At 35.6% G+C, this 15846-nt stretch overlaps 1 protein-coding gene across 1 annotated transcript in view; it reads right to left on the bottom strand.

Annotated features, from left to right (window-relative positions):
* Window positions 1-1696: 1696 nt before the first annotated feature.
* Window positions 1697-15846, bottom strand: part of CDIN1 (CDAN1 interacting nuclease 1) — a 264630-nt gene continuing 250480 nt past the window's right edge. Inside the window, exon 11 of the mRNA XM_051977033.1 lies at window positions 1697-4046. Coding sequence (XP_051832993.1) covers window positions 3911-4046 — 136 coding nt within the window. The 3' untranslated portion in view covers window positions 1697-3910. The remainder of the gene's footprint in view (window positions 4047-15846) is intronic.

The raw sequence follows: 15846 nt of genomic DNA, 5'->3' as shown, positions 1-15846 counted from the left end.
AGAGGCCTCAGAAATTGCCTTCCTGTCCAAAGATCATCTGGTATTTTAAAAATATGTGACATAGGAAATGTATGTGTTTTTACCCAAAGGTCATTTTCTAGAGAGAAAAAGTGTAATTAATGTGCATGTGGGAAGAAAAAGTGGCCAAAGGATACTGATGGAAAACATGGAATAATAGGAAGTTCAAAAAGGGTGGGGCAAGAAGATATGGAAATATATTTGAAATGGCACGATCAAGTTGGAAGAACGTTACCTGAATTCAAACAATGGTATCCGCAGAAGAGGCAAGTCAAGCAAGATAGGAGAATATGGTTCTTGGTTCATTATTGAAAAGAAACAATGTGCCTGCTTTCCTGTTGAACACACTGATTGGTACACAGTAAGTGCTCACTACATGTTTCCTGATTGATGGGTGAGCAGGATCTGAACCAGCTGTTCACTTGTGGGTTCTATGTTAAGACATGTGGGTCCCCTAGGGAACATCTAACAAATTTCATCTAGGGTACTAAATTGTCTCCTAATGGTGTGAAAGAGTTAACAGAACTCTATTTCTTATTAGACCCTAAAGAAACAATTGACTTCATTCTCCAGGGCTGACTCAAACCTTATACTATCATTCAAAAGTCTCTAGAATTTTGAAAGAAAATATTTACCTCTTAAAGAACCAGCTGATTTTACTCCCCCTCCCCCTTTTTTTTGGCCTACTTTGGACCACGTACTCATTACAGTTTATAGGAATACATATTGCCTTCTCACTGGAAGGCAACAATCATCTCGATTTCCAGAATTTCTCCAGTCTCAGTTTGGAGGGGCAGATTTTTTCCATCAAGTCTAAATATCATATGGGTAGGATTGAGGATCTGGCTCCATGCTTAGGCTACACGATGTGAACATTTTCAAGGTTTCAAAGCATTATCATGGTGTTTGTGAGAGCAGATGCTTGGCAAGTCTATATATGCCAGGGAGAACATCATTCAGTTTTATGTGCACTTCTGTTTTCTGGGTTGGTATAATTCATTAGCACATTCTGCAGAATACTCCATAAAACAGGATTTGGCTGCAATGTTAAGGTTCTAATGACTACAGGATTATATATACAAAAAAAAAAAAAAAAAAAAAAAAAAAAACCCAAAACCCTGCAGTCATTGCTTCTATTCAAAGTTGATGTTTATATTCGATAAACTGAGAGAAATGCACAAGTGAGTATTTTGCAACATTTAAAAAAAAGGAAATAACAATTAAGTTTTCATTTATTTAGAGAGAGGTATTTCCCTCTCTCCTTTCTTTTTTTCCTTCCTTTCTCTTTTTTTTCCTTCATTCCTTCCTTCCATTTTCTTTTTCTCTTCTTCCCTCTCTCCCTTTCCTCTCTCTCTGTCTCCCCTTTCTCCAGGTCTCCATATTTTCCTGTGGGAATAAGTTTGGACACTGGAATTGACCTCACATGATCAGCTAGCCCCTTCTTCCTCATAGATTACAAGCTTTTGTCAGTACTCCTCACTCATTTTGACCTTTTGTAAATCCTTAAAAAATAGCAGGTAATAATATGGTCTCACACATTTAACACTTCCTATCTGTGTGATCCTGGGCAAGTCATTTAACCCCAAATGCTTTAGTGTATAAAAAAAATAGCAGGTAAAACAATTGCAACTATTTTTTTTTTCCCACAAGGAAAATGATCAGTAAAAATTACCAGTGAAATCATTACAAGAAGTACAATTTTTACCAGTTTTCTTTCTGTGGCAAATGCACAAAATTTTAAAAGTTCCCTCATCCAGAGGACAGTGAGACTTTGATTGAGAACATCAATATCAATATACAATCTGTTAACATCAGAGCACCAGGTAGAAAAAATACAAAGTGTGAGGCCAGTCTTATTTATTTGTGTACCTTTGTCATAAATTTGTTTAATCTAAAATAAAATAAAAAAAATCTTTGACTAGGACTAACAAGATTATCAGCATCTATTCAGATAAACAACTTATTCTGAAAGAAAAAAATTCTGCTCTAGTGAATGAATCTCATGTATATTCTTCTTCTTCTTCTTTTTTGAGCTGGTGAGGCTTAAAACATTATATATTTAGGGTCCTGAATACTTTGGGATCCTGAATCTCTTGGGCAGTTTAGTGAAGTCTATGAATACCTTTTCAGAGTAATGCTTTTAAAATGAATAAAATAAAGTACAGAGGATGACAAGAAAACCATTTAGGTGGAAATGTTAAAATGTTTTTAAAAAAATACAAATCAATAGTTTCCAGATTAAGAACCTCTGCAATAAGTAAGTCTGAAATTTCTGAAATTTAGCATTTTTCTTTTTTGAAAACTTATATCATCTTATTGTCATTGTCTTCCATCCTTTCTTTTTTCTTGATACTGTTCACAGTAGTATGAAGATTTTTGCCACAAGGTTAAAAAGCAAAACCAAAATTAATCTTTGAGAAAGGTAAGGAATGAAAATGAGTTCCAGGCATCTGCAAAAGTAACATTTTAATTAATATTTTCAAAGCGACATATTTATAAGAACACCTCTGCTTAGAAATTAATCTGTCATCAAGGGAACTGATACACCTTGACTGTATTCACAGAGTCTAAGGGTGTAACTTGCTGGTTTTAGGTTTTTTAAATGAGAAGGTTATAATTCATCTTTTGGTGCTTTGCTTGTAGAATGAAACCTGCTCTACAAGGTATCTAATTAAAAGAAGAAAACAGTGGTTGAAGAGCCTTTGGTCCTCTCTTCTTTTAAAATGATGATCACTAAAAACTATTCAAATATGTAATGATTTTTTTGTTGTGGGTTTTTTCTTGTGTGATCATCTTTTCATTTCTTTCTCATCTCAAAATGTCCAATTCTTAAAAAAGAACTTCTGTAGTACAATTGAGACGAGATTTTAAAAAAATTATATTTAACTACAAATAGGCTGTTAATGCTTATTAGGGCAATTTGTTTAATCAGAAACAAGTAGAAAACAGAAGGGAGAATTTGGTTTTCACTTATTAATTCCCATAAGCATTGGACAACATATTTGTTTTTTCTCAAGATATATTGAGATAGTCTATGATAGAACCTCTAATTGGATCTAAGTTGCCTCCCTTCAAAAGTCAATCCCTGATATCAGTATAGTGTAGAAGCCCTGTAATTGTGGTGCTGAAAAATACATTTGAAATTGATCACCATAAACACGTTTGATGTTCAGATGTTCTTATAAAAAAGAGGAAATTCACATAAAATGTTGCTTACAGCTTGGCTGAATGCCACCTGAGCCAGGAAACTCTGTTCAGAGTGGACAATGTAGCCCCTAAATACAGCTCCCGCCTTATGCCCTGTGCCACCTGATGACAATGGACCATTCTAGTTAACAGTGAAATCATATTTTCATACATCATTTCTTAGCTTTTTGGGTGGGGGAGGGGGAATAGGTTTTTTTTTTGAACTAGATCTATTCATTACATTAATAAAATACTGGTTATCTATATGTATATGGGAAGAGAAAAGGAGAAGGGAGAAAAAATGAATAGAAGCTTTGAAAAAAAATATAATAATGGGGGTGATTCTGCAACCAGGAGGAGAATTGAAAATCACACCTTTCAGCCTCCACATTTTTTCTTTTGTTCTACAGGCAAGGAGAAACCATCCGGAAGGAAGAAAGATTATGACTATCTATAAACCAACTGTTTGACAGAGACAGAAATGCTGATAATGAGTGGGTTATGTCTGTAGTTCTTGGCTGCTCACATCAACAAGGGATGAAACAAAACAGAAACTCTTGATATTTGTCTGAAGAGGTACTGGTGTGACCACGGGCAGCAAGAGTTCAGCTGAAGTTCAGGGCAGATGTTGCCAGCAGTTTATACTGCGGGAAAGTCAAATTGCTTCCGGATTCACCTCTTCCTCCTCGAGTCATTTCCAGGATGGTCAAGGCTGAGCTATGCTCTGGCCTAAGGTGACAAGGTCAGTGGGGAAGCAGTCTTTGAGCAAGATGCCTCTTTCTCGATTACAATCCAGCTCCTCAATGAATCCGTACCAATAGATCACCAATCCAGGACCAAATCTGTGAGAGAGAGAGAGAGAGAGACAGAGACACAGAGAAAGAGAGAGTAAGAGAGACAGAGAGACATACACACAGACAGACACAAAGAGAGACAGAGACAGAGAGACAGACAGACACAGAGAAAGAGGGAGAGAGACAGAGACAGAGACAGACAGAGAGACACAGAGAAAGAGGGAGAGACAGAGAGAGAGAGACAGAGACACACAGACACAGACACAGAGAGAAACAGAGACAGAGACAGAAAGAAAGACATAGAAACACAGAGAGAGAGACAGAGAGGGAAGGGGGAGGGAGGGAAAAAAAGACAGAGAGAGAGAGAGAAAGAAAGAGGGAGAGAGGGAAAGAGACAGAGAAAGAGGAATGGAGAGAGAGACAGACAGAGACACACAGAGAGAGACATACACAGAGACAGAGAAGCGAGAGAGAAAAACAGAGAAAGAGAGGGGGGAGAGAGAGACAGAGAGAAAGGAAGAGAGAGAAGGAAGGAGGAGAAAGAGGAGAAAGAAGAAAGAAGAAGATGAAGAAAGAAAAAGGGAGGGAAAGAGAAAAAAAAACATGAATTTTAAAGAGTTATACTACCTGGAGAAAGGAAATTAATCATAGATTAATGAAAGCTGGACCTCCAAGGTCCACCCTAGTTTTCATGCAAAGGACCAGTAAGGATTACTGATTTACCCATGATTATGTAGCAATTTAAAACATCCTAAACAGAGTACCTTTGGGTGCTATAGTATTTTGTTTGTCCTTAGAAATGCTATTTAGATTTAGCATTAATGAACTTCCACAAAACCAGGTGGCACAGTGGATAAAATGTTGAGTTATTTCAGTTGTGCACAGCTCTTCGTGGCCTTTTGGCGTTTTCTCAGCAGGGACACTGGAGAGCTTTGCCATTTCCTTTTCCACTTCCTCTGACAAAATAGGAAAATGAGGCAAACAGAGGTTCCATGAGTGGGGTCACCCAGCTGCTAAGTGTTTAAGGCCAGATTTGAACTCGTGAAAATGAGTCTTCCTGAGTCCAAGCCCAGTGCTCTACCTGCTGAGCCGCTCAACTGCCCATGGATAGAACACATGATCTATTAAAATTTGGTCTTAAACGCTTTATTAGTCATATAAGCTCTGGCTATCTATTCCCATATTTGTGAAATGGGTATAATAACACAAACTTCCCAAGGTGTTTGTGAGGATAAAATGAGCTTTGGAAAGTGCTTTGCAAACCATAAAACTATTATATGAGCTACTTACATCCTATGAATTTTATTACATTTTAAAAATTAAATAATTAAATTATATTAGCTATTTAAAACCTTAAGCCATTATATGTGCTAGCTATTCTAATTATTAATGTGATCATAAATTATCAATGTTTTAGATTTATTTAGATTTTTACCTTTTTTCCTTAGAAAGTTAAAATGTTTAATGTATGCTGTCACTTGTTCGTAACTGTACTTCAGAAAGTTAGGTATGAATGAGGTACACATTTAAGAGATGGAGAAACCAATATCCAGAGTTTATTCAATTCAACAAGCATTTATTTATTAAAAATTTTAATAATAGCTTTTTATTTTCAAAATACACACAAAGATAGTGTGGCTGGTGCTGGGAATATACAAAGAAGCTGGAAATAGCCTCTGCCTGCAAGTGGCTTCAAATGACTAAGCTGTATGGCAAGAAGTTAGTGTAGGCAAGCTTAGAATTTTTATTTTCTGAAAAAATTTTTTTAAAAAGTATTTGATTTTACTCTTTTTTTTCCATCAAAAAAAAAAGAACTTTGAAATATTTCTTAAACAATAAAAAAAGTTGTAGAAATATTCTTAGTCCTCTGATGCCTTTATTATTCCATATAGATAAAGGTCCCTGTTTAGTTCTTCCAGATTCCAACATGTTTAAGTGATATTAGAGCGTCACCCTCCAACAATGCTTTCTAGAAGTGGGGCAGAGAGCCACTGGATTTGGAATTGGAGAAACTGGCTTTGAATTCTGTTTCTGATGCTACATGGGTGACTTTGGATAAGGCATTTCATTCTCTCTAGATATCAGTTTCTCTATCTGTAAAATGGGCTTCTAAGATCCTTTGTATCTATAAATTAATGATCAAAGTGAAATTTGATAATATGTTCTAATCAAGAAAATGAGGACTTAGTCCAAACAACCTGTGGTTAGATATAGAGACAGACTTTTTCAAAGGAATTTTCCACTCTCAATGTTTCCAAAAACTGTCTTAGAAATCCTCCAATATTGTTAACATGGACTGATCTCTACCAGGCCAACTTAGGAAATAGCCCCAGAGACTCTTCTATTTATCAGGAAGTTCAGATCTTTAGGCTGGGTTCATAAAGATCAATCACTGCATACACAGATATGTTTTGCACATCAGTTTCACGTTTTTCCTACAGAGAGCACTTAATTAAAGGACAACACTACTTTTGGTGTAGTGTTGCAGGAATTTTACAGTGAAATCATAAATTATGAATGTTGGGTTAGTAAAAGGATGTCTAAAAACAGAACCGCTTTCTGTCGTCTACGTTAACAGCAGGCTGAACAATGTTTGGCCAAAAAGCTTTTTCATTCTATGATTTATTATATGCTATAGTGAACTTGCCAAAAATAACAGTACAGGATGAGCTGTTAGATACTGTATGTATGGGACCAAGTTCAATAGGATGTCATGTAACAGTTTATTTGAGACTCACATCATTAGGATGGCCAAGTTTTCTTGAAGGCAAATTAAGACTTTTAAAGGTTCTTTCAACTCATATGGGGCAGAACTACAATGGAACTGTTCTTACCATGGCACCTTTTAAAATTCTGTAAAACCAGAAGTTTTAGGATAGCAGCCTCATTGTGTGCATTTCTGAATAAAAAAGATGTATGGTACAGGCCTTCTACTTGAACCTAGAACTTTGTTTACACTTTGTAGGTCTGTCCCATGTAATGCACTTCTTTGGAGGTCAGTGAGAGACTTAAACTAATGCCATAAAAAGGATGGAAGCCTAAGAAAACTCTGTTAGCGCCTACAAATAGGTAGCCTAAATGCCTTGTCTCATTCAATTGAATGTTATTAGAATAACTGGTGCTTGATACTTGATGCTCAACAAAGAGTTATGCGATCAGGACATAAATAATTTTTGAATTTCCTGAATATAAGGAATTTTCCTAATGATGAGAGCCATCCCAAAGTAGAATGGTCTGATGTGGGAGGTAATGTGGTCTCTATCTCTAGAGATCTTCAAAGTAAAGCCTCGATGACTACTTGTCATATAGGCTCTCCTGGAAATTGTTTTCGGGATGCTATTAAACAGTCATTAAGGTCCCTTCCACTAATGACATCTTTAATTGTGAAAACTCCAGTATGCACCAAAGATATATAGGCACAAAACCTCTTAAAAACAATTCATCTATTTTTGCATTTTTGAGACATGGTCTCAGATCTTTATGTCCAATAGGACTAATATAATCTCTGAAGAGTCCATCAGTTTATAATGCAGCCATTCTGGAGACCAACATGTTCCCTAGTAAGGCACTAATATTTTTAAACAAAGGGGGAAAATGTGTTCCAGCCAGTCACCAAAAAGAACAAAGACTATATGGGGATCGTAAACAACAAGCCTAGTATTTTAAAAGATTTAATAAAACAAAAACACACATTGCCACAATTCAGAGAGCAAGTACATGATGCACTCTCTGTGAACTACAGTGTCATAAGCTGCAGGACATGAAATGGCTGTTCAGTGGAAACACGTCTAGTCCCACTCAAACCCCCTCCAAAGCTGGATAATCAGTAAACATGCTACCCCACCTTTTATTTTTAAAACATTAAAGAGCTCGCGTCATTTGTGAAGCAAAACAGAAATCACATGCTAAAAAACTCTGCACTGACTGTGAGTATTTCAACTTAAAAACAAAAATGACTACCATTAGTGATAAGGATAGACATTGGACCTATGATTTCTTTGGTTCTGGGAACTCCTGGGTCAGGAAACTCCCTTTGCAAAAATGCAAGTCATAATTTCTTTTCAATTTGTCTAGCCTGAGAGATTATATGAATTGCTCTAGCTAATATTCCCTTTAAGTGGAAGAGGAGGGGGATTTGAACCCAGTTCTTTCTGGCTTTAAGGCCAGTTGGATATAGGCTACATTAAGTGGCCACTCTATTGGTGAATAGAGAGATAATGGGATTTTTGAATTGAAACATTATCTCATCTAACCCTCTGACATTATAGATGTGAAAATGGAAGCCCAGAGAGGTTAAGGGAATTAAATGCTTAACCAGGTGGCAAAGTGTGGCAATAGGCTTTTTAAAACAACTTTCTACTCCTACAATTTCCCAACGTGTCCCAGTGGCAAAGGCAGCTTGACAACTGAAATCTTCTGATTACCAGGCTGAGGCATTTCTGAGCTTGCTCTAAGCTCCCAAGAATCAGAGGATACTATCCATAACTTTCCAGTCACATACCTAATTCTCGAAAGGTCACTTGTAATGAGCAGTTCTATATAGTTAACTTTATTTTCTAAGCTAGGAGCAAGTGCCTAGTTTGTGGAGAATACAGAAAGGCACATGTTTTATAGTTCACTGTCTCTCCCTCCTTCCCTTCCTCCCTCCCCCACCCATGTTTGTCTGTCTGTCTATCTGTCTCTCCTTTCTCTCTCCCTCTCTCTTATTCTCCCTCTACACCCTAATTTCAAGCAAAGAGATGAGAAAGTAGTCTCCAGAAAGAATTCAAAGGATAGAGAAGAATGAATTTACCCTTCTGAATGCCTACTTGTTTTAATCTTGTAGCAGTGGTAAGACTGAAAAGACCAGGGAAACATATTCAATCTTCTTTATTGATTAAAAAAAAAGAAAGCAAACTATCAGTGATGTTTGAAAAGAAACTGAGTCCTAGCAATAGGAGGAATGCAGAAAACAAAAGAGCAAGTGTACTTATGAAACAGCAGTATTTCCCACCAGTTTATTGATGATATTGTACAAATGCTTCAAGAGTAGCTAACAAGATCAAAGTTCTAAAATGGAATTTGCAGATTCTTGTTTATTTGAGACAGTGATGTAAATGTCTTTTGAATTAAAAGTCTTATTTCACTTTCCTGGAAGGTGCTCTCAACTCACTAAAAACAAAAAATAAAACCTTTTTTTTTTTTTTTTTTGCAAAAAAGGTGAGGTTAAAGTTAACAGTCAAGTCAGGCTGGGAAAGTGAAAAGCTCCCATCATGAAATGTCATGTAAACAATTAATGACTTAAAGTCTTGGAGCTTTTTGAGCTCCTACAACCCTTTTGTTTTAAATTGGAGCCAAAAAATATTTGATTAAGGAGTCCAAAGTGTCTGGTGTTTCCTCTCAAGTTTTTTTTCTCGTCAGAGGGAAACAAATGCAGTCAAAAGTTCCACTTTGGCTACTCGTGGTCTCTGTCCCAGCTGGAATTCTTTTGAGCAGAGTAGATAGGGATACAGACTTATTGTGACATTCCTGGCATGTTCTGGAATCTACTGCTCTGGGCATCCAAACTCCTACCCATAGGCCATGAAAATTAGGTTTGATCTTTAATGTGAAAAGGTCCACACAATAGAGTTAGATTTATTTTGCCAATTGGATCTCAAATGCACAGGGAAATGTATAAACCTGGGAAGAGGTATGGTTTCCAGAATCCAAAAAACTGGCCACCTGTGACTTTTTGTTGACAATTAAAAAATTCTACCCTTTACATTACTTTGCATTCGTATACTAATAGATAAAAAATGGTATTGAAGACCTGAATCCAGGATTGGCCTTGGAAACCAATGCCAATTCAAGCCCTGTTTTTGCAATAGAGCACCTGTGAACTCCCAACCAAGTTCTTTAATCTCTCATTGGTTTTATTCAATTATTTCAGTCATGTCTGACCCTTCATGACCCCATTTGGAGTTTTCTCAGGGATGATACTGATGTGTTTTGCCCTTTCCTTCTCTAGCTCATTTTACAGATGAGGAAACAGAGGCAAACAGGGGTAAATGATTTGTTCAAGTCACAAAGCTAGTGTTTGAGGTTGGTTGAATCTGAACTCAGGTCCTGATTCCAAGTGCTGAACTCTACTCACTATGTCACCTAGATGCTTTTAACTCAGTGTTTCCAAGTAAAAATAATAATAAAGAATATAATGATAATGATGATAATGATCACAATAACTAGCATTTATATAGTACTTTAAGGTTTATAAAGCATCATATTTGTATTATCTCTTTTGATCCTTTCAACAACCCTGTGAGATAGGTATTAAAATTATCCCATTTTATATATGAGGAGACAGACTGAGAAAGGTTAAATGAGTTGCCCAGAACCACACTTAGTAAGTAAGATAGAATTTGAACTCGGGTTTTTCTGATCAAGTCTGGCACTATAATTCACTGGCACTACTTAGTCACCTCAACTAGGTAAGCAAGTATGTAAGACTAAGTTAGAAGCAAATCAACTGACAGTTATTTATTAAATGTGTAATGTGCCAGGCTAGATTACTATTGTATATCAGTGAAGGGACTTTCTAACTTGGGAGTTCTTCAATCATATAAAATCACAGGTCTGTTTTCTTTTTTTAAAGCTATTAAAAACTAAGAAAACCTATTATCCAAATTTGAAAAGTTATGCTTTTGTCTTAAAAGGATGGCAGAAATACTCTGTTAGCTCTAATTCATTCCATGTTGCTTGAGAATACCAAGAAAAGGAAATTCATTCTAAATTACAAGATAATGCTGAAGCAATGATGAGTGACTAACCTTTCCCTGATAACTGGACCAACCAGTTAGTTATAGGAAAATGAACTCAGCAAAAAAGTCCATATATGAGGATGACTTAAGCCTTGTTGCTCACAGAATTATCTTAACACTGCCACCTTTGGGAAGTGATGTCCTGAATGAAGCAAAGTTTTAAAGAAGTAGAAGATGCTTGAAAGCAAGGGCTCCTGCAGCAAACAGGGAACAAGGTAGTTCTTTCTGAGAGGCAGGTTTCCAGCTCTGCAGAGTCAGCGCTGCAGAGAAAAGGATCAAGGATTAGGGGTTCATCTTCCAACAGGAAGCAACTCATCTTCCTGAGTTCAAATCTGGATTCAGACACTTACCAGCTGTGTGAACCATGGGAAAATCACCTTAAATTCTGTTTGCCTCAGTCTCCTTATCTGTTAAACAAGCTGGAGAAAGAAATGGCAAACCACTTCGGTGTCTTTGCCAAGAGAACCCCAAACAGAATGAGAGAAAATGACTAAACAACACTACATATTGACACTGTGCTAAGTACTTTACTAATATCCCAACTGATTTATCACATTATAGTAACAGTTCATTTTTCTAGGATTCAGCTCCATGGTAAACTCACTTACCAAGAACATGGCTAACAATAACCAAATAACACAAAGAAAAGCCTCTCAGCAGGCAAAACAAGAAATCCATATTGGACATAAAATACAGGAATGACCCTAAGCCTTTCCTTAGAGGCTACTTACTTTTATTCTACATACAATTCTAAACATTTATAGGGTATTAAGCATTGTGTTGTCAAAGCAAGGGAAAATATAGTATCACTATGAAAAGTACACACAAAAACAAGAAGCATGTTATATGAGCCTGGGATCATGTCCTGTAGCCCTATATTCCTCAAAAGGCCTCCAGTGATTTATTGAATTACAACTTAATTAAAGCCAACAAGCATTTATTGCATGCTGACTGAATGCAAGATAAGTTAGAAAGATTTTTTAAAATGACCAGTTCCTATCTTTAAGGAACTTTATATAGCATAGTAATCACAGCAATTTCATAATGATGATCCCGAGCCAACAAGAAAAGGTTAAGTTATATTCAGTGCATCTTATTTAAGAAAGAAAGTAGTAATATATTCTGGGAAGATTTCCATCCAAAATGGTTAAATTATTTTTTAAAAAATCTAGCTATCCAGTTATTCAGCACAATATATTTCCCAAGGGTCTTAGATAACTGAGATTTTTCTAATCTATAAGAGGCAGTATGGGAATAGAATATGGAGAGATAGACTAGGGGTCAGAAAGGCCTAGCCTGTTATATACTGGCTATGTGATCAAACTCGTGGATATGAATTGTCCATCCCTAAAAGCTATGATACTAATAAGATACATGACTTGATCCAAACTTTTTCCCTAATCAAGTCCATGCAGTCTGAGACTTGCATGGTGCTTACATGTTGTACACCTACAAAAATTACAGAAAAGAATTCCTTAACATTTTATTAATCATAAAATAAACAAATTTGCTTTTATTTCCCTCCTGGTTCATATAAATATAATAATAACAATTATTACTATTATTTTATAACTCCTTGAAAGGCTAAATGAGAACTCTGAGAATTCTCTCTATTCAACAAATTAGGAAATCTGAGACCCAGAATAGTGAAGGGATATATACAAGCTAATCTATTATGTTATTCAAAGACTTATTAGTCCACAAGGAGTCAACTTCAGGAATATGGAATCCACAGGCCTCAAATTTGAGTAGATTATTATGTATCTATTCCAAGTAGGAGGAACAGGATTCTTTGAGAAAGATTTTTTTGAATATTATTTTTCATCTTTTTGGAAAGGCAATCTGAATTTTTATATATATATATATATAATATATATATATATATATATATATATATATATATATATATATATGATTAAATGCGAGGGAACAGGTGGTTTATGCCCCTTGGAAAACAGGTAGCAAAAGCTGAAGTTTAGTAATTATTGGATGAAGATGAGAGAAATTTTTCATTCTGGGAAGGAGTTCAAAAATTATGGAGGCGAATCTAAACATTAGAAAAAGAGTAAATCCAGAGCTCAGCTGTAACCTGGTCACACAAATGGTAATAAACAGATGGAAGAAGTTAAGGATTCAGATTACCCCTCCTTTCCCCATAATTTGATTCTTAGGATCCAAAAGCTCAATCATTGTTCTGAAAATATTTAAGACACCTTCATGTCATAAGAGTCTTGTATTCATTTTCTTTCCCTGTGATTTCTCTATAAATGATTCCTTAAATAGTATTTCTTTTAGTTTCAATTCATAAGGGATCATATCTTCTTTTTGGCAACCTAGCCTCAAAAGAACAGGTGACTCGTGTACTCAGAGGTACAATTCACACAGAGGAGACATGGTATCTGGACTCAGGGACTCAGAATATCTGGATTCAAATACTTACCTTTCTTCTCATAGAATATGTGATATGTGATATTGACCCAGTCACTTTATCTTTTCTGATTCTCAACATCCCCATTTAAAAAGGGGGCATAACATAATATCTTATAGGGCTATTTTGAGGATAATCTTTGTGAACCTTAGAGCACTACACAAATTCCTGTAAACTATTATTAGGTAAACAGGTCTGTTTAAATGGAAGCAGGCTATTGAGAACTCTAGAGAAATAAGGTAAGAGCGATTATTTACTATTTCACAATGATGAGAATTGATGATGACTGCAGAAAAAATCTAGAGACTTCACGATGTACTAAGTGCTGGTGTATAAATCCAGCTGGTGCCAATAAGATGTAATTTTTAAATTGTTGTATTTGGAGTTGGACAGGAAATGAATTTTAAACTTTGTTTCCTATGAACAGGTGACCTTATTCAATAACAATATTAAAAAATCTGTTAAGAGTCCTATCAGTAGAATTGGATTTTGTCAGTGTTTCCCATTTTAGCCCCATAACAATGATTAATTATTATTAACAATCATAACTTAATAGTATTTTTATTCAACTACAAAAAGCAGTTATTTTCTTTAGTCCTTTGAACATTAAATGTATAAATAAATTAGCAGGATAGTGACATGTTCCCTGGATCATTTTTATATGAAATTCATTAGAAAACTGGAGAATAATGAGATAATAATAATAATAATGTAAGGAAATGTGGGATCATGGAGTGAGTGAGAATTACATCAGGAAGATGTAATTCAAAGTTCCACCCCTGATACTGGCTATCACTTTTACTGCTCAGTAACCTAAGCAATTCTCTAAGACTTATTTAGCATTTTTGTTAAATGCAGGGAGCTTTGATACAAAACTCACTTAATCCTCACAACAAGGTAGAGATTATTATCCCTATTTTACAAATAAGAAAACTGAGGCAGAGTAGTAGTATGACTTGTTCAGGATGGCACAGTATCTGAAGAGGAATTCTAATCCTGGTCTTCCTAACTCTAAATCCAATGCACAATTCACCTCCCTATGGGGTCTCTCAATTAGTAAGCCAACAATAAACTCTCCCCTCAGGGTAGGTGGGGAGGGAGAGGAGTAAAAGAACTATCTTTGAAAAAAACTGGAACATCTGTGTGGGGTCTGGGTTAACTTCTAAAGATGTGTGCAGGCATGTGGCTTTGGGGAGTCGATTATTTCCCCATCAAAAAGCCTTGCATGTGGTTTTTATGAAGAATGCATTTCAAACACACAGCTCAGGAGAAGCACACAACATGCTGTAATTGTTTTAAAATAAACTTTTACATCGTTTATTTAGTTTTAATCTGTTTGTTGTAGATTGGCTATATACTTGTTAATCACGGCTGTATGTGCTCCAGGACAGAGTTGTAAATAACTTTTCCATTCAAGTGTCCCCTACTAAAATGTGTTTTCCCATGTTTACATGTAAAGTATATATATTTTATCCCATGTGCAAATGCATATAAGATAATAATGTATTCACAATTCTCATCATAATAGTAATGAGCACCATAAAATTCTCACACCATGGTCAATTTAATTCAAGATGTGATGTATTCTGTCTCATGGTATCTGCAAATAAAAAAGTGTATAATATCTTGGTTGGCTAGGTTAGCCTTTATGCTTGGTTTGTGTTTCCAAATGGAAAAATCAGAAGAACTATATTTTTAAGTATAAATTCTTAGAGGTTGGGTATTGAAATTTATGCATATATATGCTATTCTCGAAATACATCTTGTATACACATACAGATATATATATATATATACATTTATTACTAAAGCCCTCCCCTGGTGACTTATGATAATATGAAGATGATCCTGGGTTTTCAAATGCTTTACTGGTAGAGAAAGGCCCAGTAATAATAAAAAATAGTAATAGCTAATATTTAGCTAGTGCTTGATATATGCTAAGAGCTTTATAACTGCTATCTCATTTGCTCCTCAAAATGATCCTGGGAAGTAGATTGGTATTTTTATTCCCATTTTATAGAATTGAAGCAAATAGAAGTTAAATATACCTTGTCCAGGATCACACACCTATTAAAGTGTCTGGGGTCAAATTTGAACTTAGGTCTTTTGACTCCAGGCCTAGCACTCTCTCAGTTATCTCTGAGTGGATAACTGCCTTCTTAAATTGTACCAACCTGAACGGTTTTGCATATATGACGTAATGAACCTAATATTTCTTATTTGAGGGCCAACATAGTTAAGTTCACGGGCTTATTAGCTAAAGATTGGCCATTAGGTAATACATATTTTTAAAACTACATCTAATTCAAGAAGTCCTCCTACTAAGACATAGAGAGATTGTGTGATCTATTTTAGCAGAGAGAGTCCATACACTGATGAGATAGATCATGAAGTTTTGAAGTCTTTACATTGATCAGTGAACCTGTAGAAACCTTAGTCAGAAATTAAATCGGAAGGAAAGCAAATAGATGCAAAGGGAACAGATCGTCCTATATTTCTATTATCTCTATCTGGAGAATCATCAGGGTTGAATTAAACATTTACCACATGATTTGCTATTTGAAGAAATAGAAAAAATGATTTAAGAAGGTAACACTGGGGAGAATGTCTGTTTGGATGAGCTATTTAGAGAGAAAGAATA

This window comes from Antechinus flavipes, chromosome 2 (genome assembly GCF_016432865.1).
Source record: "Antechinus flavipes isolate AdamAnt ecotype Samford, QLD, Australia chromosome 2, AdamAnt_v2, whole genome shotgun sequence".
NCBI lineage: Eukaryota > Metazoa > Chordata > Mammalia > Dasyuromorphia > Dasyuridae > Antechinus > Antechinus flavipes.
The sequence above is the reverse complement of the archived record's forward strand: the minus strand, read 5'-3'. Positions and strand labels throughout refer to the sequence as shown.